General features: G+C 43.3%; 8 protein-coding genes across 10 annotated transcripts; 4 read left to right on the top strand and 4 right to left on the bottom strand.

Annotated features, from left to right (window-relative positions):
* Nucleotides 1-537: 537 nt before the first annotated feature.
* BCIN_08g04460 (hypothetical protein) lies at nucleotides 538-1,700 on the top strand. The gene has a single exon (XM_024694653.1). It carries the CDS (start codon nucleotides 794-796, stop codon nucleotides 1,658-1,660), a length of 867 nt encoding a protein of 288 aa, XP_024550443.1. The 5' UTR covers nucleotides 538-793; the 3' UTR covers nucleotides 1,661-1,700.
* Nucleotides 1,701-1,705: 5 nt separating this feature from the next.
* On the bottom strand, nucleotides 1,706-4,175 carry BCIN_08g04450 (hypothetical protein). Of its 3 annotated transcripts, none has more exons than XM_024694650.1 (2): nucleotides 3,806-4,175; nucleotides 1,706-3,756 (listed from the first exon to the last, which is right to left on the bottom strand). In XM_024694650.1, exons 1-2 carry the CDS (start codon nucleotides 3,975-3,977, stop codon nucleotides 2,066-2,068), a joined length of 1,863 nt encoding a protein of 620 aa, XP_024550442.1. In that variant the 5' UTR covers nucleotides 3,978-4,175; the 3' UTR covers nucleotides 1,706-2,065. The 3 variants fall into 3 exon arrangements, with proteins under 3 accessions (XP_024550442.1, XP_024550440.1, XP_024550441.1); XM_024694651.1 differs by having other exon boundaries at nucleotides 1,706-3,754; XM_024694652.1 differs by having other exon boundaries at nucleotides 1,706-4,175.
* A 9-nt stretch (nucleotides 4,176-4,184) lies between these two features.
* BCIN_08g04440 (hypothetical protein) lies at nucleotides 4,185-7,003 on the top strand. The gene is made up of 2 exons (XM_001552256.2): nucleotides 4,185-4,855; nucleotides 4,909-7,003. The coding sequence occupies exons 1-2, from the start codon at nucleotides 4,686-4,688 to the stop codon at nucleotides 6,611-6,613; spliced, it is 1,875 nt and encodes a 624-aa protein (XP_001552306.1). The 5' UTR covers nucleotides 4,185-4,685; the 3' UTR covers nucleotides 6,614-7,003.
* Nucleotides 7,004-7,047: 44 nt separating this feature from the next.
* Nucleotides 7,048-8,535, bottom strand: BCIN_08g04430 (hypothetical protein). Its single transcript, XM_001552255.2, has 5 exons — nucleotides 8,170-8,535; nucleotides 7,892-7,932; nucleotides 7,677-7,813; nucleotides 7,418-7,599; nucleotides 7,048-7,316 (listed from the first exon to the last, which is right to left on the bottom strand). The coding sequence occupies exons 1-5, from the start codon at nucleotides 8,375-8,377 to the stop codon at nucleotides 7,138-7,140; spliced, it is 747 nt and encodes a 248-aa protein (XP_001552305.2). The 5' UTR covers nucleotides 8,378-8,535; the 3' UTR covers nucleotides 7,048-7,137.
* Nucleotides 8,536-9,042: 507 nt separating this feature from the next.
* On the top strand, nucleotides 9,043-11,177 carry Bcisn1. The gene is made up of 8 exons (XM_024694649.1): nucleotides 9,043-9,298; nucleotides 9,354-9,367; nucleotides 9,421-9,456; nucleotides 9,618-9,776; nucleotides 9,825-10,077; nucleotides 10,131-10,186; nucleotides 10,238-10,390; nucleotides 10,444-11,177. The coding sequence occupies exons 1-8, from the start codon at nucleotides 9,288-9,290 to the stop codon at nucleotides 11,034-11,036; spliced, it is 1,275 nt and encodes a 424-aa protein (XP_024550439.1). The 5' UTR covers nucleotides 9,043-9,287; the 3' UTR covers nucleotides 11,037-11,177.
* Nucleotides 11,178-12,883: 1,706 nt separating this feature from the next.
* Nucleotides 12,884-14,798, top strand: BCIN_08g04410 (hypothetical protein). Its single transcript, XM_024694648.1, has 4 exons — nucleotides 12,884-13,279; nucleotides 13,351-13,461; nucleotides 13,523-13,832; nucleotides 13,882-14,798. The coding sequence occupies exons 1-4, from the start codon at nucleotides 12,967-12,969 to the stop codon at nucleotides 14,654-14,656; spliced, it is 1,509 nt and encodes a 502-aa protein (XP_024550438.1). The 5' UTR covers nucleotides 12,884-12,966; the 3' UTR covers nucleotides 14,657-14,798.
* Nucleotides 14,799-14,812: 14 nt separating this feature from the next.
* On the bottom strand, nucleotides 14,813-16,182 carry BCIN_08g04400 (hypothetical protein). Its single transcript, XM_001552251.2, has 2 exons — nucleotides 15,309-16,182; nucleotides 14,813-15,260 (listed from the first exon to the last, which is right to left on the bottom strand). Exons 1-2 carry the CDS (start codon nucleotides 15,890-15,892, stop codon nucleotides 14,975-14,977), a joined length of 870 nt encoding a protein of 289 aa, XP_001552301.1. The 5' UTR covers nucleotides 15,893-16,182; the 3' UTR covers nucleotides 14,813-14,974.
* A 1,430-nt stretch (nucleotides 16,183-17,612) lies between these two features.
* BCIN_08g04390 (hypothetical protein) lies at nucleotides 17,613-19,395 on the bottom strand. Its single transcript, XM_001552249.2, has 3 exons — nucleotides 19,241-19,395; nucleotides 19,120-19,183; nucleotides 17,613-19,069 (listed from the first exon to the last, which is right to left on the bottom strand). The coding sequence occupies exons 1-3, from the start codon at nucleotides 19,247-19,249 to the stop codon at nucleotides 18,630-18,632; spliced, it is 513 nt and encodes a 170-aa protein (XP_001552299.1). The 5' UTR covers nucleotides 19,250-19,395; the 3' UTR covers nucleotides 17,613-18,629.
* Nucleotides 19,396-19,450: the final 55 nt, after the last annotated feature.

The following is a 19,450-nucleotide window of genomic DNA, read 5'->3' as shown; positions in this document are numbered from 1 at the left end:
GGGAATGTAATAGTAGTGGTAGTAATAAGTAGTAGGAGCTCAGTTAGATAGATTCTCGGATGAGGAACTATGTTATATACATGGTAGATATACATGCCCCTCCATTCTAATCAAACTGCATTCATTCTATACGTCCACTTGCTCTGATGACATCAAGAATATTAATAGATGAATACCTGCGTATGTAGCTATCGTGCTGACTAGTAGGAAGTAAGTATGCCAGCGGTCCCGCGTTGGTCGAAATTTATGAATAGATTCGATCCCACTATGTCTTTTCGTCCGACTCGCAGAATGAGGTGTATGCATAGAGTAGCATGCTACGCTTCCTACAATATCTTGCTACAGATCACCATCACAATGGCGTTTCATGCAGTGCAGTCCAGTGCACATTCAAATATATTGCATCGAAGGCTTCACTACATTTCTGAACAACCCCTTCACTGTCCAATCAAAGATCGACCATCTCGGTAGTTTCCGAGAGCTGATGTAGCCTCAAAGAATAGTCATCGCCCTTTCCCCTTTCTCATTCCTCCGTTTGCAAGACTAGAATCGCTGGTCTTGGAGATAACGAAAATTTCAAGGTAGCACGATGTATTGCATTTTCAAATAACATCGCATCACGTGTTAATACTTCCGCTGCTTCCCATCACAGCACAATGTTCACCGGGTGACTCATATTGAACCACCTCCCTATTATAAACTGCTCGACAACCGATGTATTTCATTGTATTCCTATTTATAAAGTCGTGCGATTTCTTATCCAGTTCTCCAAAGATTATCAAATCTGTTAAAGATGCCTACACCAGGCCCATCCACTACCCACCTGGAATCGGTTTCCACATACCTCCTTTATAACCGTTGGGCCGCAACATACGACACAGATCACAATCCCTTACAAATTCTTGACTCTGCCCTCATACCCTCTCTATTGAAGACGCTGTTTTTTATTCCATCCGAGGCTCAAGACAACATCACAATCACCGAATTAGGATGTGGCACCGCCAGAAATACTATCCGGTTTCTCGCACCACCGTTTTCCAAAAAGATCTCCAAAATTCACGCTCTTGATCTCTCACCTGCAATGCTTGAGATTGCTCGGTCCCGTTGCAGCTTCTACGTCCCGGAGAACGATAGCCATATCCCCACCATCCAATTCGACGAGTTCAATGCCCTTAATCCTCAAATCAATCCCGAAATTTCGAAATCAATCCAAGGTCAAGCGAACGTTGTGATTAGTACTCTCGTCCTTGAACATCTTCCCCTTGATGCATTTTTCTCAACTGTGGCCTTCCTACTGAAACCAGATTCGGGTGTGAACAACGGGAGGGTATTAATCACCAATATGCACGCCGAGATGGGTAGATTGTCTCAGGCTGGATTCAGAGACGAAATTGAAGGAAAGAAGACGAAAGTTAGAGGCGAAAGTTATGTCTATGAGATCGAAGAAGTGGTAGAGGAGGGGAAGAAATGGGGTTTCCATGTTGTGGGGGAAGTATTGGAAAGGGCAGTAGAGGAAAACGATATCGAGGTCGGTAGTGGATTGAAACTAGGAAGTAGAGGGGTAAAATGGATAGGAAAGAAGATGTGGTTCGGAATGGTGATGCAGAGAAAACACCAGCAAGAGAATGCAGGACCGGAAAACAAAGTGTTACTCACATAGCAAATGGTCTAGACTGTCGAGAATTCTCATTTTTGTTTCATCGAATGGAGCATTTATTCTGCTTCGTAGATCGCGAAGCAACGTGCGTTGTCCATGAATGAATATTATTGAGGAACACAACTGTCGCCCTCGAAATTTTCAAGATCTTTCTGTGGCGAGGTACAGGAAGCTGTTGTACGAACGCCTTGCGTCTGAATTTAAAAGTACATTTGCATACTGTCATTCGCCATCTATTTTATAGAGTTGAAATTGTTGCACAAACGAGCAAATGACAACCGAGAGGATGAATACTATCAGGATTCATGAGATCAAAGATGATCTCGGGCCATTACCACAAGCTTGTGTGGTCCTTTCCCATAGAGATCTCCGATTAGTGACAACCAAACGTCAGGCATAAACTAATCATCACGCTATACTTGCTGTTTGGGTTGGCCTCTGGTCTCCAAATCTCAACTTCTGCCATTTGTCCATGTCTTCTTCACACACCTGCCTTTGAAACTCCCTGGTTTGTACCCGACGCTGTCTTTTCTTCTCGGCGCGCCTTTCCCTAAGTGTTTCCGCCTCTTCGGAAGTCGATGCCTGTCTTATCATTTCTGACAAGGATACGATATCCGCGTCTGATACTTTCAAGCTCCGTTCTTGCCACTCGTGGAAGTCCTTGTTCCAACCTTCATTTACTTGAGAATCCCACAACATTTCCAACATGGAGGCAACCTGTAAAGCGCGACCATCGTCTGAGTGCTGGCCCATGATCTGAATGCCAACAGTTGAAGGCACACTCTGCTTAGAAAACTTGAATGGCAATTTACATGGTATGCTGATGGAGGGTATACCAGCAAGACTAGCAGGTACCGTGAATACATCATTCATGTAAGCATCGACCGGTGTTTGGCGCTCAGTGATGTCTTGAACTATTGGCGAAAGAGTAGGAGCTGTTGGACAGAGGATAATATCCACTTCTGCGGGGCCCAATTTATCTTCGAGCGCAATACCTTCTTCCATATCACTGAGATCAAATTGTTCTTCTGGGCGTAGAAAATTGGGCATGGAGAAGACACGGTCAAAATCTCTCTGTACCAACCGTCGAACCTTTTGTGCCTGAATAAAGTAATTATCAATAGCATCGGAACTCAGTGAGTATGACCCAAGAAGAATTCGCCTCTTCACCTCGTCTCCAAAGCCAGCGCCCCTGGTCCCAGAATAGAGGACATCTCCAGCCCCATCACTCGATTGGTCACGAGTTCCGTACCTTACCCCATCATATTTCGAGAGATTAGAAGATGCTTCGGCTGCGGCGAGTACGTAATATGCTGAAAGGGCATGTTTTGTATTAGGAAGTGAAATGGGAACGATTGTACATCCTTCACGCTGAAGAAGTTTCAACATTCGTTGCCACGCCCATGAAACTTCTAGGTCCAATTCTGAGATGTTGTATTCGATTGGAACACCAATCTTCAACTCTCGAAGGTAAAATGGATCATGCGTAGCAGAGATCTTTGTCTTTCCGAAAAAGTCCATTCGTTGTTCTTTGATACGGGATCGACTGGAGGGCTTGAGACTCGTTGGATCCCGAGGATCATGACTGCTCAATCTCGGGAAGATTTCGTGTATTCTACTCGCACTACGTGCTATTAAGCCCACAGTGTCAAGCGAGTTTGCGTAAGGCACCACACCAAAGCGAGATACGATGCCATACGAAGGTTTAAATCCTGCAGTGCCAGTATATGCAGCTGGCAGCCTAACTGACCCACCGGTATCTGTACCAAGTGCCATATTAGTTGTGCTGGTTGCCACAGCCATTGCGCTTCCACCAGAGCTTCCTCCCACCGATCTCAACCGGAAAGGCTTGTGGTGACGGACAGCACCGAAATGTGAGTTTAATGAATGCGAGCCCATTCCAAATTCATCCATGTTCGTCTTCCCCGCGACATGTCCAGTGCCAGCTTTGACATCTTCTACCACGGAAGCATCGAAAGGACTCTGATAGGTTTCGAGGATCCGAGATGCGCATGTTGTTGTTTCCGAAATGGTTGCTATATTGTCTTTTACGGCAACAGCTCGCGATACCCTAGGGAGGAGTTTCCTGAGACCATTCTCTTGTGCTATTAGCATTCATCAATACAATCCAAGAAGCCTTTCCAATACCTTGTTTGTGAAGGGGCAATTTTGACTTATCATCAGCCGGGGACGTCAATTTTGGTTTTGATATGAAGGCATTTGTATCTTGGTGTGGATGAACTGTTGCTTCCTTAGCCTGCAAATGGCTTCTGAAAAGTTCGGAATTGAAAGCCTTCCGCCATCTGACAGTGCGTGCCATTACATATAATATGGCGAGTCATGTATCCGGGGAAATGTGAAGACAAATACAGACTGAAGTTCAATTCATATTTCAATCCGCATCGACGGGTTGCGACTTTTGGAAGCTCTTATCGGATAAAAAGTGAAATGTTTCCCCGATCTCCGACCCTCCGACCTCATGGATCTCATGGACCCCTTACCCACCTTAATAGCTCTCAGGGTTCTTGAAAGAAGGAAGGAAGGAAGAGAAGCTCCCCGCCACATGATTAAACAAGACAGAACAAGCACTCTCTGCCTGGGACCCATGCGAAGGTAGGTTGGTATGGTCTCACTACATTGACTGTATGGATACTGGATACTGTATATTAGTCTAGCTTAGTTTATCAGGCTATCTATTTGTCTATCTCTATCTCGGTCTCCATATCTATATCCATATCTATATCTACATCTCTAAGCCCTCCATCATCCCTCTCGGTTCATCGCACTTTTTATGAGTACTGGGTGCATATCGTTCATTGCCTCTCTGAGAGTTCTATTGCCCAGCTACTGCTCTAAGCGTTCGTAGTTTAGCACAAACTCACTTCACACACCTCGATTGGCAGAAGTCGCTCATCATTCAAGTATTCACTTCAACATTCAACCCCCCGCCCGGATAACATTGCTTATTGCCTGAGACTTACGTTGACCTCCCATGTGCCATTGCTCACAATATCAAGAACATTAGAAGATGGCAAAACATCTACTGACCCTAACCGGTCTTCTCACATCTCTCGCGGCAGGCGCCCAACCTTCTGCGCCAGCTGCTATTGCGGCACCTATGAGACCATTGCAATGGGGGCAACTCAATTTTCTACAAACCACAGATACTCATGGATGGCATGCAGGTCATCTACAAGAGTAGGTTAAATTATAAAGCAGTGGAAATGAACGGGAGCTGACTGATATCTCAGGGCCCAGTACTCTGCGGACTGGGGTGATTACATATCATTCGCAGAGCAGATGAAGAAGCAAGCGGATGATAAAGGGGTGGATCTTTTACTTGTCGATACAGGAGATCGGATTGAGGGAAATGGGTTGTACGACGCATCAGATCCCAAAGGACAATACACATATGATATCTTCAGGGAGCAACAAATCGACATCATCTGTACTGGGAACCATGAGTTATATAAAGCAGATGCCGCAGCTCGAGAATACGATCGAACGGTGCCAAACTTTAACGGCAATTATCTTGCTTCAAATCTCGACTACATAAATCCAAAGACCGGTGAACAAATTCCAATGGCAAAACGATATCGCAAGTTTACAACAAAGAATCAGGGGATCAAAGTGGTAGCATTTGGATTTCTCTTCGATTTCAATAGAAACGCCAACAATACAGTTGTACAAGAAGTCGAAAAGACTATCAAAGAAGAATGGTTCCAACAAGCAATTCGAGAAGATGCTGATTTGTTTGTGGTTATTGGACATGTAACTCTGGATGGACCGGAGTACAAGGCCATTTACAAGGCTTTGAGAGATCAAAATTGGGATACTCCCATTCAATTCTTTGGTGGCCATAGCCATATTCGAAGCTATGCCAAATACGACTCTAAAGCGTACGGGATACAAAGCGGTCGATATATGGAGACTGTTGGCTGGATGTCCATTGAAGGTATCAAAAAGAACGAAAAGGAAAAGACACCCCAAGAAGAACACACTGCTAGTGCACAAGGTACTGAGGTTGCCGAACGTGCCAGCATGTCTTTCCAAAGAAGGTATATCGATAACAACCTTTTTGGCTATCATTTCCATACTGGGCTAAACGAGACAACATTTCCCACAGAGCATGGCAAGAATGTCTCTCGTTCTATCGCCAAAGCTCGAAAGGCCCTAAACCTCGACCACAATTTCGGTTGCGCTCCAAAGGATCTCTGGATGAGCAGAGCAAAATATCCTAGCAAAGACAGTCTTTTCTCGTGGCTTAGTGACGAAGTAATGCCTGATGTTGTATCCCGTCTCGATCGAAAAGATGTTCCAACAATAGCCATTACCAACACAGGCGCCATGAGATTTGATATTTTTAAAGGTGCCTTTACAAGAGATACTACCTTCATCATCTCTCCATTTGTTAGCAAGTTTGTGTATATCAAAGACGTGCCAATCGCTGCTGCCGAACAAGTTCTCCCACTTCTTAACAGCGGCGGCAACATCTTTTCATCCTCAAATTTAGATATTAATAATCTCGCACCACCTGAACATCTCTCCTACAAAACCGATATCCTTGCTCCCTCGATACCCATCTCGGATCTTCCACCGCCATCTAACGCTCAATCTCCTCTCTTTTCATCCTCCTCAACCCACAAACCCGACCTCATTCCTGGCTATACTACCAAGGATGACAACGGCTCCGATGGCGACGATACAATTCATTCCCCTATCACTTTCCATCGTGTACCCAATTGTATCGAATCCCGCATTAATATCCCTTCCACCAGCTCAAATCCCGAGACTGTAGATTTAGTCTTCATAGACTTCATAAAACCATGGGTCCTGGTTGCATTGCGCTTCTCCGGGGCGGATTATACGGACGAAGATGTTAACAGTTATAGAAATGAGACTTTGACGGAATTAATGGCCGGCTGGATCAAGGAGAACTGGGGTCAGGATTGTTAAATTGTGTGCCTCTCTTTTGAGAGTTTATGAGGAGTTGAATTGCATGGCATAGGATTATTACTTTCGGGTCAGATGCATGGTGGATGGCGTTCTTATTGCATATTTCTCCCTGTATTAAAATGGGATTTGAATGAAAGTGGGATGGAGCCTCTAAAGTGAGACGGCGCCATGAAGTTTTACATAGATGCAGAGCTCATGGGATATTGAACTGCGGTTCAACAATGAGAGGCTTTCGAAATCTAGATCATTTTACTGCGCTGGGCTCATCAGATTGATTAAATTATTGTGAAAATTCTTGACCATTGTGGCATTGAATCGTTCCAGGTAAGATCAAAATATTAATTTGGCATGTCTAGCGAACGAGGAATTAAGAGAGTCCGTAAACTACCATAGTTTACAAAAAAAAAAAAAAAAACACGCAAGACCTCAAATTATGACTCTATTTACACTTGAATGATTCATATATACTTCTACTTGCACAGATCATATGTACAAATCTATATCCTTCAATCTAATCTCACAACTCAATCCCTCAATCTTCCCATACCTACTCCATCAAACAAGGGTAACAAAAATGTGTCTAATCTTTTCTCGGTAACCATCAAATCGTTAAATTCTTTCAGTGCATTTAAGTCACCTTCTTTCCAAGTCTTTTCTCCGTTCTTAAGCGCCCATGGATTTGTAGGGCTGGAATCGGCGACGACTGCGGTTGGAGTTAGTGGGTGAGCAAGTGGGACAGGAGAGAGGAATTGAGAGCGAAATCAGGGAGTTAAACAAGTCAGAATCAATGGAAATAGTGCTCACGTGCGCGACGCAGAATGTTATCTGCCAGGATTAGGCCGCCAGGTTTGAGGAGACGGGTTTGCGTAGAAGAAGGGGAGGAAAGAGAGAGGATTAGATCGAAATAAGCGGGGTATGAAGTTTTGTCGGCGTCGATAAAAATTAGATCATAAGGTTGTTCAAGGTTGCTGATCAAGCTTTTAATCCTGTGACAAGTTTAGAGAAAATGTCTATATGCGTGATGGGGGATGATTGGGGGACGAAAGAGAGAAACCGGACATACGATTCACGAGCATCGCCAATCAAAACCTCAACGTTACTGAGGTTATTTTTGGAGAATGTCTCACGGGCAATCTCGGCGTATTCGGGAGAAGATTCAAGGCTTGTTACGTGACCTTCGGGACCGACGGCCTCAGACCACTGGATTGAGTTTTAACATGGGGTGCAAATATGACAGGATGGTGGAAAAGAAGGGCTCCAGGAAATGAGGAAACTTACTCCCATAGTAGAAAAGCCAATGTAGGTTCCGATTTCTAGGACTAACAGTTTTGCAAAATTTAGTATGTGAACATCCCCATAAAGACGGCAAAGACAACTCGGACTAGCATGAGGTAAATGGTTCCCGCAGATGTGTTGAACTCCCACTTGCTAACACAACACCGCGTGCTAGCGGTTCAACGCATCTTGAGCTTGAGAGGTAGTATCTCATTCTCACGCAATCCCGCCAAGACACAACAGTCCTGCTCTATCCTCCAACAGTATACAGAGTAACATACCTCTTTTGGCACCCATAGCTCTGGCCATAAAAATCTGAAACTGTGCCTGGAAAGGCGAGATCATAAAATTGGCTTTTGGCTGAGTCGATCCCCACGCATGATAGTCTGATATATGCTTAGGAAGCTCGGTTGAATGTTCAAGAGAATATTGGGTAACCGCTTGAGAGACCTCGGGGTTTGGATAGAGAGCAGTATCGTTTTCCTTCATCTTGTTGTGTTCTTTGGGTGTGAAGATAATAGTTAAGTAGTGATTTGCTCTTGACTTGTTGTTGGCTTGCTTCCGAACTCTTCAGAGATGTAACACGAGAGAGAAAGATCAATGCTGTGACCTTGTTAAATAGAGATCTGATAAGATTACGTGTGTGCGGGGTTTGCAATACAAGGATCGACATGAGGTCCGGATCACTCCGATTAGATACGCGTGATACTGTACCTTGGCCAAGAAGCCAGGGAGCTTGGGAGCTTGGGTTGGTTGTCTGGCCGGTTCTCTCGCAGCTGGGCTGTATCTGGCAGGCAGCTGGGACGGAAGCAAGTTCCGGGGCGCCACAATCCTAGGAACCATCGCTTTCAAGTTTAGAGATAGATAGAAGGAGACTTGTTCAACATTGACATGTTGTAATCCGAGCTCAAGCGATGCACCGTGAGTATCTTGACTTTAGACACCAGGGCAGTTCGCCAAGGCAAGAAAGGGGCGGGTCCAAAGGAGGAGCGTTCTTCGATAGAAACAGTTTCACGTTGACTCTTTTCCGCAACCAAGTCAGCCAAGTCAGCCATACCCAGCAAATAAAACACATATGTGCTGGATTTGGCGGAGTCGACAGTGCCAACAGGAGAATGTCAATCTATCGAGTTCGGCGTCAAATCTGATTGGTTGGTTCTAACCTACATACAAATCCTCACTTGCGTGTGCATTGGCCAACAAATGCAATCGCTAGCAACAATGCCTCCTCACACGGCCACCTCCTTCCCATTCCCAACCCAACATAATCCAACCATACGTGAAAGTCTTCAACAGTATCAAAACATATTCTTTACTTCACAAAGATTCAGAAGATCTTCTTCACTCTCCGTTAAACACCTTACACCATCATACTTTCCCTTCAATCTGATCTACGACAATGACGACGAGGTACGTATCCATTATATCACATGCAACTCTCCATTCATACTCACCGTTCAAATAGATTTCGAGTTGAGTGTACGTGTCCATAGCAGATTCTCAACCAACCCGACGATTCTAATTCTATTCAGATGCACTTAAAACTCATCGACGAGATCAATTCATAGGTACCAACTTTCAATTTGTCTCTAATCTTCCCACTTGTCATACTGCTGTGTAATTGAATAGCACCCGATAGCATCGCGCGTGATCTTAGAAGTCACAATTTCCACTTTGGGCAAGCGCCCTTAAGCCTTTCTTAACATCGGTTACTGACTCTCAATTGAAGAATGGATCAAAGGTTTATTAGCTGTACCGTTTGTTCTACATTCACAGCCAACCGGTGTATTCGAATCTAGAAATGGAACCATTGGTGAGATGGCTGAGATTGCCCACCGCCGTTACGCCGAAATCATGCAAGATGTTGAAGATATGATTGATGATCACAGTGAGTTTAGTTCTTCGCTGCATAACTCGAGATACTAAAGTGGTCAAGTCGCCCATCAAAAAGTTGGCTTAGGAGGTCAATCCAAGTTAAAACTCCTGGTTCCCAGCATTGGTACATTTTTCACTCGACTACCACTGGCGGACGCTTTTAGATATCAGGATAGAAAGCGCTTTATTTCCTCGAGACGATTTGTTCCACCTTCTTTCAACGATATCAGGCTTATTTTGAACACTGCACAGCTCATGGGTGTCACTTCTGCGGGATCAGTGGATTTGGCCACTTTTGATGGTGATGTTACTTTGTAGGTCATGCTCTTCATGCGAGTTTTCCAGCTTTCTGACTAAACCATTGAAGGTATGATGACGGTAAAAGTCTTGAGCCTACAAACCCTGTTATTGAGCGAATAATTAGTAAGTCATACTACTACTCCACTTTGGATGACAAGATGCTTATAGCTGTAGATCTTATGAGCCACAATACCAAGATTGGAATTGTAACTGCAGCTGGATATACCGAGGCTGATAAGTATTATGGAAGACTTCATGGACTGTTGGAAGCAATTAAAGCTTCCAGCATTCTTACACCAGAGCAAAAGCAGAATCTTATCGTAATGGGTAAATCACCTTTCTTACACTCTCATTCTCCTTTATTTCTAACGCCTATTTAGGTGGTGAATCCAACTTCCTCTTCACCTATGACGCCAGCTCCCCATACCTTCTAACTCATCACCCCCGTCGCTCTTGGATTCTGCCCAGTATGACCACTTGGACTCAGCCAAGTATAACTGCTCTTCTCGACCTCGCTGAGTTCTCCCTTCGCGAGTGCGTTACCAATCTTGATCTACCTGCTACTATTCTTCGAAAAGAGCGAGCTGTGGGTATTGTTCCTCTGGAACCGGGCTATAAATTTGCACGGGAGTCACTCGAAGAAACTGTATTAGTTGTACAAAAGAAACTCGAGATGTCGGAAGTCGGTCGTTCTTTACCTTTTTGTGCTTTCAATGGAGGAAATGATGTTTTTGTGGATATTGGCGATAAGAGCTGGGGAGTGCTGGTCTGTCAGAAATTCTTTGGTGGAAATGTCGAGGACGAAAGTCAATGGATAAAAAAGGACAAGACATTACATGTTGGAGACCAGTTTTTGAGTGCCGGTAGCAATGATTTCAAAGCGAGAGTTGTGGGTACTACGGCTTGGATTGCAAGTCCAAGGGAGACGGTAGAATTGCTTGACGAACTAGTAGGACTCATTCAGAAGAGTTAGATCAGTGCATTTGAGAATTTCTGATTGAATAATATGAGACTTATGAAGTTTTGTTTGGATGGGCAGTAGCATTTTTGTCGTGAGAGCCGGACTCTGCGTAGTAATTAGTTCAATTTTTCTGGAAATTAATAAGTGTTATCACATTCAGTCTCTCCACATACCCGAACTGGCATCGATACATCACTTTCCTTGTCTGAGAGGATGATTGGAGAATTATCAATTATCAATCTGAATGTATTCTTGGACTTAGTGGGTGAAAAGGCTGGTCGAAACGGCGGGAAACTAGGCTGAGGCTAATGGCCCATGATCAAGGAAGAATAATCATTTTAGAGAGGATCTTGTGATAAACACATGGTCAACTATCGGTGTCAAGAGCTTTAGGTCATCCATTACAAGCTACGCGACATGAGCTATATTGTAATCACTTACTACTACTAATTTATTCAAACTATATTGTCCAAATATAGTTGGCAGATTTCCCCAGCATTACTTTATGAAAATATCTGCCGAGTTTGTTTGCAAACGATCTCAAATTCCATAAGCATGGTTTCTTTTTGGAAAAATTTATTCCGTCGCAAGAAGGCTTTGAGCTCGTTAGAAGCCCCTCCACCATACGATAACGTAAGCCCTACATTCTCCGCGACCGCCGAAAGCTCCGCCCAATGGTTTGTGCCCTCTCGTGATGTGAAGGCTCAATCCTCCGCCCTTACCCAGACCAATCCAGGTACTAAATCGCCTGCATTTTAGTATGTTCACATGCTCGCAACGCACGCCTGCCCAAATATCATCTTGCAGAGTATCCCGCAATGGAATTGGAATCATGCCGAATGTCGACTATGGATTTTCAAAATTTTAGTTGATGATTGTGGTAGATCAGAGCAACATTCCTACGAGCTGGCCACAATGTGGGAAGGCTTTGGCCCGGCATTATTTATGACTGAACATAGTACATAGCAGAAGTGATTGGGGTCAAATGATGGAACATCAATACATAGTGTTGTTATGGAAAACATGCGGTCAGAGGGTGCGGTACCAGATAATCTAGCAGTCCAGACTATTGACCCAGCATGTACTGATGTTCATTGAAATCTGGGTCATTTTGCAACAATCGAGATTGGTATGGAGCAGAAATCTTGAGAATGCAAAATAGAGATGATTTAATGTTGTCATGGGACTTGAAGCCGTTATTAGAAGATAGCTGAGCGCTGAGTATCTGATTGTGCGTGTCTATATCCATTTTATTCCTACTTTTTCTATCTCAACCAAAAGCGGAAGCGCCGGCCTGAGTGCGACAGAAGCAGAACTGGAAAGTATGTAGAGAGAACACAGCGGATGGAAAGGAAAAAAGCGACGAGGAAAGAAAAGAGAGTGCGAAAGAGCATGATAAATGGGAGTTGGCAATGAAGTTGAGAGTATTGAATGCCAAGTTGTCATACATACAATGCGAATTCTAGAACTGGGCCAATGATATTTCAACATTATTCATTTTCTTCTTTGGTATCATTCCCTCCCTTCATACTCAATCAATGTGATATCATATCAAAACCAGACGTCTACATGGTAAGATTCCTTCAAAATTTACGAACCGATTTCTCGAAAGAATGTTAGCACCAAATCCTTCAGCAGCCACTTTTATCCAGTGAAGATGTTCAGTTTCCGGTTGTGTTTTTGTTCTCTGTTAAATAAATAAAAAACGATTTTCCAAAAATACTGTAATATCTAAGAAATAAATATCTATCTAGACAGTAGCAATTAGTCGGTTAATGGAAAAATTCAATGTATATGCTCGGCTCCGGCGTGACGGTTATTCGTATCCACTCCCGTTAACACCACTAACTCCGAGACTTGAGCCTTTATACATAGCCCTGCATCTTCTCCAATTTAACTCATGAGTGAGACAGCCGCAATTTTCAAGATATTGTCAATAGTTATGCCTTTCGAATTTATCAATAATGCAGAAATCAATCGTGCAGCCCGAAAACGCATTCGGAGTCACGTCGCGTTGGGAAGGAACGCTGGAAAGAAGCTTGTTCGACCGTCGAAAATGAGACCAACTGGAATGAAACGTGTAGTCACGTCGGCTGGTATAAATTTGGAAGCTGCCCAGATTGACTCGATTCGTCTCGAACAAAAAGACTCGGAGGAGAATAGCATGTACGAGATCGAGCGACAGGTTGGGGATAGCATTACTTGTCTTTCGCTTCCAAATCACGCTTTCAAAGATAGAAAAATCATTCAGAGAAGTATTGTGACGGCATTCTAGTGACTATCTTCTTTTTGGGGAATTTCTTGCTAACCTAAGTCTGTTTCGCAGCTTTTTCATTCATAAGCGGTATAGGACACCCTGTGGAATTGAGCAAAGCTCTTATTAAAACTCAAAAATCTACTTCAATATTCGTCCAATTCATGGTTTCAGACGAAGCATGCACGTTACACCTTCTTTTTCTTATACATTAAAACAGTTTCACTAATTCAACACCTCCCAGGCTTACACTGTGGCATAGCTGTATCAGTTACGGCTCTCAATAATGTCGTCGTAAATCGGGAAGATCCTAAGATAGCAATGCATCACCTTTCACTTGCATTTCGCTTGATCAATGACAAATTATCTGGAAACGATGCCGTAGCTGACACTACTATTGCGGTTGTTTTGACTATGTCACATTATTATAGGTTGCAGGGTCAATTTAGCCAGGGCCTTATACATCTTGAAGGAATAGAAAGGATGGTTAAGATGAGAGGTGGTATCTCGAATTTCAAAAGGGAACAATTTACTCTTGCTCAAAAGATATTCAGGTTAGTTACTAAAAGCTATATTCATGCCCATTGTTGATACATTAGACAGAGCTGATCTCGAATATTCTCTCCATTGGGGCACCCGCACACGGTACTCCAGTCATGATATTGAATCCAATGATATATTCTGCATAATTGGGAGCAAAAATCCAGACTTCTACAAGAAACAGGCAGTTTCTTGTGCATTAGTTTCATTGCCATTGAGCACCGGTCTCCTTACCCTTCTGGTAGATATTATTCATTTCGCTTGGTTGCTCAATGAGGCCATAATCGGGAGAGCTCCGCCTTTGTGTGGCTACAAGCTTCACAATACGCTTCTTTTTTTTGGATATCGTCTCCTCTCTATGTATCCTTTAGGAGGTTGTCGCCCTAAAAATTCTCTAGAGAATGCAATTCACTTAGGACTGACATCATTCATCGTAACATTTATGCGTGGTCTTGATGGGAAAGTCCCAGGCAATTCATTGTTGGCTAGTTTAATCAGGTCTTCTGCACAAGAACTTTCCAAAATCGAACATGGATCTCCAGAGGCATTACTCTGGCTATTGCTTATGGGTAAAGCTTCAATTTTCGGACATTCTGATGACACTTGGCTAGCTTCAGACATAAGTCAAACTATGCAAGTTCTCGGTCTTCAAGGCCATACTGATGTACAACAAAAGCTGGAGAACTTTCCTTGGGTTTATACCTTACACGATAAAGAAGTCAGAGCATTACTGCAATCGATTGAAGGGTCTAATTCCGATAATTTGAGCGCTTCGAGAAAAAATACCAATTCTCATAATGAAAAGGGGTATAACTCCTTAACAAGTTGGCAAGAATAGAGTTGGCTGGGTGAAAGAAAAAAGGGTGTGTGGAGAGAGAACTGATCTACCACTGATACATGTAGTCAAATACACCACTGATAAAAGAAAGAAGCTATATGAGTAGTTGAAAAAGAACTAGCACTAATACTAAGCAGCTTCAAAAGCTTCATTCTTTGAATATCTTCTCCACGCATCCTGGCTCAATTGTCTCCAATTCCCTTGCAATAACATCCCAAACAATCTTCTGCGATTTCTTCCCATCCATGTCAGTCACCCAATTTGGTATTACATTCCTTTAGTCAAAGTGTTAGCATAGGAACAGGACGTGAGTATGATTCAAACGTATTCGGCGATGATACAAGATTCCAAGAAACATCCATGACTCTTTTCGCCCGCAATAGCACCATACAATAATGTTCGACTACCATCCTCGGCAGTTCGCCCAAATTGTTCCTTTTGCTTAGCTATTCTTTCACGAAGTCCCGGGGGGACGCTGCGGCTAAGATCGGTTTTGCAAAGACCGGGACACACTAGGTTTATGACAACTCCAGTTTGTTGAAGAGGAAGAAGACCGGCAAGATGACGAATTGCCATTATTTCAAGAAGTTTAGACAGTGGATACCTAGTTGAATATTGTTAGTCTGAATCAAACAAACTACAAATAACTTACGCCTTTGGAGTCATCTCTTCCTCGTTCGACTTGACTATTGGGTCATCCTTGATCTTCATCCAATCCTCCCCAAAATCAAAACTGACTCTACTCGTTACGATGACCAAATGCGGTAAGGTTCTGAATCGCTCCCCAGACTCCTTCAATTTTGGAAACAGCAAGACGCCCAACAGTACGGTGCTAATCACATTGACTGTAATTGTAATCAGATGCCCCTCTTTCATGATTCTTTCTCCTGAAGCCACCCCGGCGTTCTCTATCACTGCGTCGATTCTATCAAGTTCCTCGGTTGCTCTTTTCGCAAATGCTATAACGGAAGCGTACGAAGATAGATCAAGCTCCCAGACTTGAGCTACGCCAGATATTCCTGTGGATGATTCGATATCAGCCAGAGCGCGAAGGCCGGAAGACAGATCACGTACTGCCATAATCACGGATGCGGAGCCCAGACAAACAAGATGCCTAGCGGCTTCAAGCCCGAGACCGGTGTTGGCGCCGGTAATAATGTAGGTACGACCTCGACATGTTTCGGGAGTAACGAGGAGCGGAAGATTGTGGGGTTGGGTCGCAACTGCAGCAGCCATAGTGTCTCGGGAATAGTTGTTAGATTGTGGTGGATGATAAGTAAAATACTTATGCTTGAATATGGGTGGTTTCTGAATGATGTTGTTCTTGATTTGATATTAACCACAACTGGAGGGTGAACAGCATGTTATATAGTTTTTTCTCGTCTCATCTCCCGTTGTTATTTAAATGACCAAGCGAATAGTATACATTCTGATGAAATCATTGCTTGCCACGTCCCATGGCCGGTCTTTAGCAAAATCCGTTAACATTGATCTCCAAGATCCGAGATACGAAGCTCTTGCTACACTTTTTGATGTACACGAGAGCTCAGTTTCAAAAATTAGCAACCGCAAATATGTTAGCCCCATGAATAGGCCAATGAGAGAGTACTTTCCTAATCTGTACATTGCGAAGCGAGGTTGATTATCCACTCATGCAATTCGACCTATCAGAGACTACTTTCCCAGTTTGGATTAGCTCAGCCCCAGATCTGTGACTCCGAAGTCATAATTATATAACTTTAGAGGAACCAATTCGTTGCTAAAGTTGCTCGCATTGGATTGAAATCCATTGGGATTGCTGAACGATTGGAAGATTTAAAGAGTTGGCAAGTTCATTGAATTTGTCTTCATCGATATCAGGAGCCCATTGTGGATAATGACCCAAACTAGCGTACTGAAAGGCCAGAAAAATTTGTCCCAATAGAATAGATGAGAAAATTGGAGAGTCTACATACGTTTTAGATTTTACCTACTGTGATGCCCGAATAGATAACAAGTGTCACGATGACAGAATATGCTATTAGGAGGGCCGAACACGACACTATAAAATACTCGAATTGCTTACTGCTAGTGGTTATGCGCCGAAAACTTACATTAAAGAGATAGCTCAGTCACAAAACGAAAGCCCCTAGAATGTAAAGCTGAATGAGTAGTAGGATCTAATTGCCTCAAATAGTTTCGTAGTCGCAAACCTGTATGTCAAAATGTGTCACGGAAGCTAGTTTTTTACATGGTGACAATGGCGCCGTCAGTAGCAGATATAGTGAAAAGAGAAACGTAGATGCGATTGCAACCAGACGAAAGATAAATCATCGAGTTCCTGGTCAGCAGAACTAATCTCGATTGACGATTATTCGCAGTTGATCAGTGGACTCTCAAAGTTTCACGTTAACCAATGTAGACCTTGCTTGGGTTTCAACTATCATAATTTAATAGCCTTTACATTGTTTCGTAGCTCTCCTTCCTAGTTACTTGTCGGCAATACTAGCCTCTAGTAATATGCGCATTTTTGACGGTGGATCCACCTTCACGGTGAGAAGCTACAGACTTGCAAAGGAGTTATCCCTTTTGGACTGCTTTCATTGCCATTCGTCGATTTCGCAAATGATAATCGGTAGTCTCTATTGACAATCTGTATAGTAGGATCTCTGATGCTTAGTCGTGTGCGCACGAAGAGTATTTGAAAACGGTCAATTGTCATAATCAAACTCGACATCGGACGACAGGTCTCACAAGAGCACATCGTAGGCTCTATCCCGTTAGAACCAATGTCTAAATTCCAATTGAAGCAAATACAAACTAGAGTATCTTGTCTTAGTGTTAATGGATGAAACGGGCACGAGGTATATTCTGTGATAAAGACTACACCTTAGCACTTATGCAAATGATGAAATCGGCCTGAATTCCGATAGAAGCACGCATTGGGGTCTGGGTCTAGAGAGAACGTAGAGTAGCATGACTCTCACTATTTCCATCATGACTTATGGCTACTAGAAGCTAAACCAAGACGTTCGATATAATGGCTAAGGACAGGTGTCGCACGAGAAGTTATTCGTGTCTTTCAAGCAATTGCAATCAAATAAATTGGCTGAAAGGGCAGGGAACTACCTTTACATGGAAATCGCATATATAGCTGAGCTCATGACCGCCTTCGCAACTTTTTTTCGCATACAAAGTATGTAAGTCTAAGATCTTAATGTCAAGCATAATACCTGAAGGCTTGCCAACGACTAGTAAGACGAAAGTTTTGCTACGTATAATTCATTCTTGCCATTCTGATCATTTTAGTCCGAATCTCACGCTCTGACTGGCCCAGATGCCTTCGCATATCATCCTTTCCTGGGTTAATTTTCCATTGAACCAACCGATTTGACCTGGAATGTCACCTAACTATGCTCTATATGCCAGCCTCTTCAAATTTGACCACTCGAAAAGATGTCGCGGTACTGTTCATTGCATAGCCAATTATCACGATGGACAATCATCCACGTTGAGCTTGAGGATTAAACGGCTCTCAAACAAATATGCCATATTAAGTTTAAAGAGACGCAATATCCATCCAATAATTCGTTGGCCCATCGAATACTCACAACTTTTCGCACATCGCTGCAGCGTTTCGATACCAGAATCAGGGAATCGTTGTTGGAGGTCAACTACTAATCTTCTCGTTGGGAAAAGATACCGGCTTTTCCAACATACAGTAGGTAGTTATGTTTTCTGGCTATTTGGCACTTTCTAATTTAGAAAATGCTGACATTGATCTGCATAAATATGGCCATGGATGTTCACCTCTTTTCGTCGGGGTGCATAGAATCAATGCTTTAATGCTGGTGTAGGATGCCCGAACTCTTCCATCAGAACTTTCATGCAAGAAAAAGCTATGCGAGTTTTATGAAAGGGTCCGGGCCTTCGGACTATGCTGATCTCGAAGCTTTAGCTCGTATGGATACAAGTCTTCAACATCCGGGGTTTTTCAATCAGTAGGATATCTCGGGTCGTACATCTCATAACCGTATTGTTCATCATCGGTATCGCTTTCTAAGCCATCTTCCTTGACTCCAAGACTTCTGCCCACTTCAATCTTTTCTTCGATTTCATCCTTCACGGGTGCATCAGCTCCATCCCCGTCAACCGGGGCAAAAGCACTTTTAAATCCCGACTTCTTGAAACCTCCTTTCTTGAAACCTCCAGCAGTAGTTCCAGTACTTGAGCTTGCTTCTCCGCCCAACTTTATTGATATCAAACCAGACTGTGAGTTCGCTTTCGCTTCTGCCTTTCGAGCTTTGCTAGAGGCCATCGGATCGCGTGTTAATTGTCGCATGTCCTTAAGACGTTGTTTATGAGAGTGGTCGTATGAAGAAAGATGAGCTTCATACTCGTTCATTCGAGCGTAGCCTTTGCTGCATAGTTCGCCTGTACATGTAAGAGAATGCACGAAAAGTGGATGGGACATGATAACTTACAATAGAAAGATTTGACAGCCTCACGAGCACTTTCAGTTTTCGGAGCTGGATTCGTGAAGCCACGCTTGAAGATGACATTAGTACTTTGTTCAGGCAATCAATTCCACGTGGGATAATTTACTGGGGGCATCTTCTGCGATTGTGACGGTTTTGTTGTTTTGTGTTGTGTTGTGTTGTATATTGTAACCTCTTCCTCTCTCTTGCGCCCAATGTTTGTCAAGCACACATCTTGCCTGGGAACTTCACAGTTTGGATATTACGCATGGCCACGTGACCTGATGGTGGAAAATTAAGGTGCAGTCCAAGCTTTATAACCTTAAATCTATCCGAT

Source organism: Botrytis cinerea, chromosome 8 (assembly GCF_000143535.2).
Source record: "Botrytis cinerea B05.10 chromosome 8, complete sequence".
Classification (NCBI taxonomy): Eukaryota; Fungi; Ascomycota; class Leotiomycetes; order Helotiales; family Sclerotiniaceae; genus Botrytis; species Botrytis cinerea.
The sequence above is the reverse complement of the archived record's forward strand: the minus strand, read 5'-3'. Positions and strand labels throughout refer to the sequence as shown.

Excerpts from the sequence above, each read along its gene's own strand:
- BCIN_08g04390 (XM_001552249.2), bottom strand. Across the intron at positions 19,070-19,119 it reads GGCTGTCAAATCTTTCTATT|GCGAACTATGCAGCAAAGGC; the intron begins GTAAGTTATCAT and ends TTACATGTACAG.
- BCIN_08g04460 (XM_024694653.1), top strand. The coding sequence starts at position 794 with ATGCCTACACCAGGCCCATCCACTACCCACCTGGAATCGGTTTCCACA.
- BCIN_08g04440 (XM_001552256.2), top strand. The coding sequence starts at position 4,686 with ATGGCAAAACATCTACTGACCCTAACCGGTCTTCTCACATCTCTCGCG. Across the intron at positions 4,856-4,908 it reads CATGCAGGTCATCTACAAGA|GGCCCAGTACTCTGCGGACT; the intron begins GTAGGTTAAATT and ends CTGATATCTCAG.
- BCIN_08g04450 (XM_024694650.1), bottom strand. The coding sequence starts at position 3,977 with ATGGCACGCACTGTCAGATGGCGGAAGGCTTTCAATTCCGAACTTTTC. Across the intron at positions 3,757-3,805 it reads ATTGCCCCTTCACAAACAAG|AGAATGGTCTCAGGAAACTC; the intron begins GTATTGGAAAGG and ends TAATAGCACAAG.
- BCIN_08g04410 (XM_024694648.1), top strand. The coding sequence starts at position 12,967 with ATGCCTTTCGAATTTATCAATAATGCAGAAATCAATCGTGCAGCCCGA. Across the intron at positions 13,462-13,522 it reads CATGGTTTCAGACGAAGCAT|GCTTACACTGTGGCATAGCT; the intron begins GCACGTTACACC and ends AACACCTCCCAG. Across the intron at positions 13,833-13,881 it reads CTTGCTCAAAAGATATTCAG|AGCTGATCTCGAATATTCTC; the intron begins GTTAGTTACTAA and ends TACATTAGACAG.
- BCIN_08g04400 (XM_001552251.2), bottom strand. The coding sequence starts at position 15,892 with ATGGCTGCTGCAGTTGCGACCCAACCCCACAATCTTCCGCTCCTCGTT. Across the intron at positions 15,261-15,308 it reads GAAGAGATGACTCCAAAGGC|GTATCCACTGTCTAAACTTC; the intron begins GTAAGTTATTTG and ends ATATTCAACTAG.
- BCIN_08g04430 (XM_001552255.2), bottom strand. The coding sequence starts at position 8,377 with ATGAAGGAAAACGATACTGCTCTCTATCCAAACCCCGAGGTCTCTCAA. Across the intron at positions 7,933-8,169 it reads AGCTATGGGTGCCAAAAGAG|TCCTAGAAATCGGAACCTAC; the intron begins GTATGTTACTCT and ends CAAAACTGTTAG. Across the intron at positions 7,814-7,891 it reads TTGGCTTTTCTACTATGGGA|TGGTCTGAGGCCGTCGGTCC; the intron begins GTAAGTTTCCTC and ends AACTCAATCCAG.
- Bcisn1 (XM_024694649.1), top strand. Across the intron at positions 10,078-10,130 it reads TTTGATGGTGATGTTACTTT|GTATGATGACGGTAAAAGTC; the intron begins GTAGGTCATGCT and ends AAACCATTGAAG. Across the intron at positions 10,187-10,237 it reads TGTTATTGAGCGAATAATTA|ATCTTATGAGCCACAATACC; the intron begins GTAAGTCATACT and ends TTATAGCTGTAG.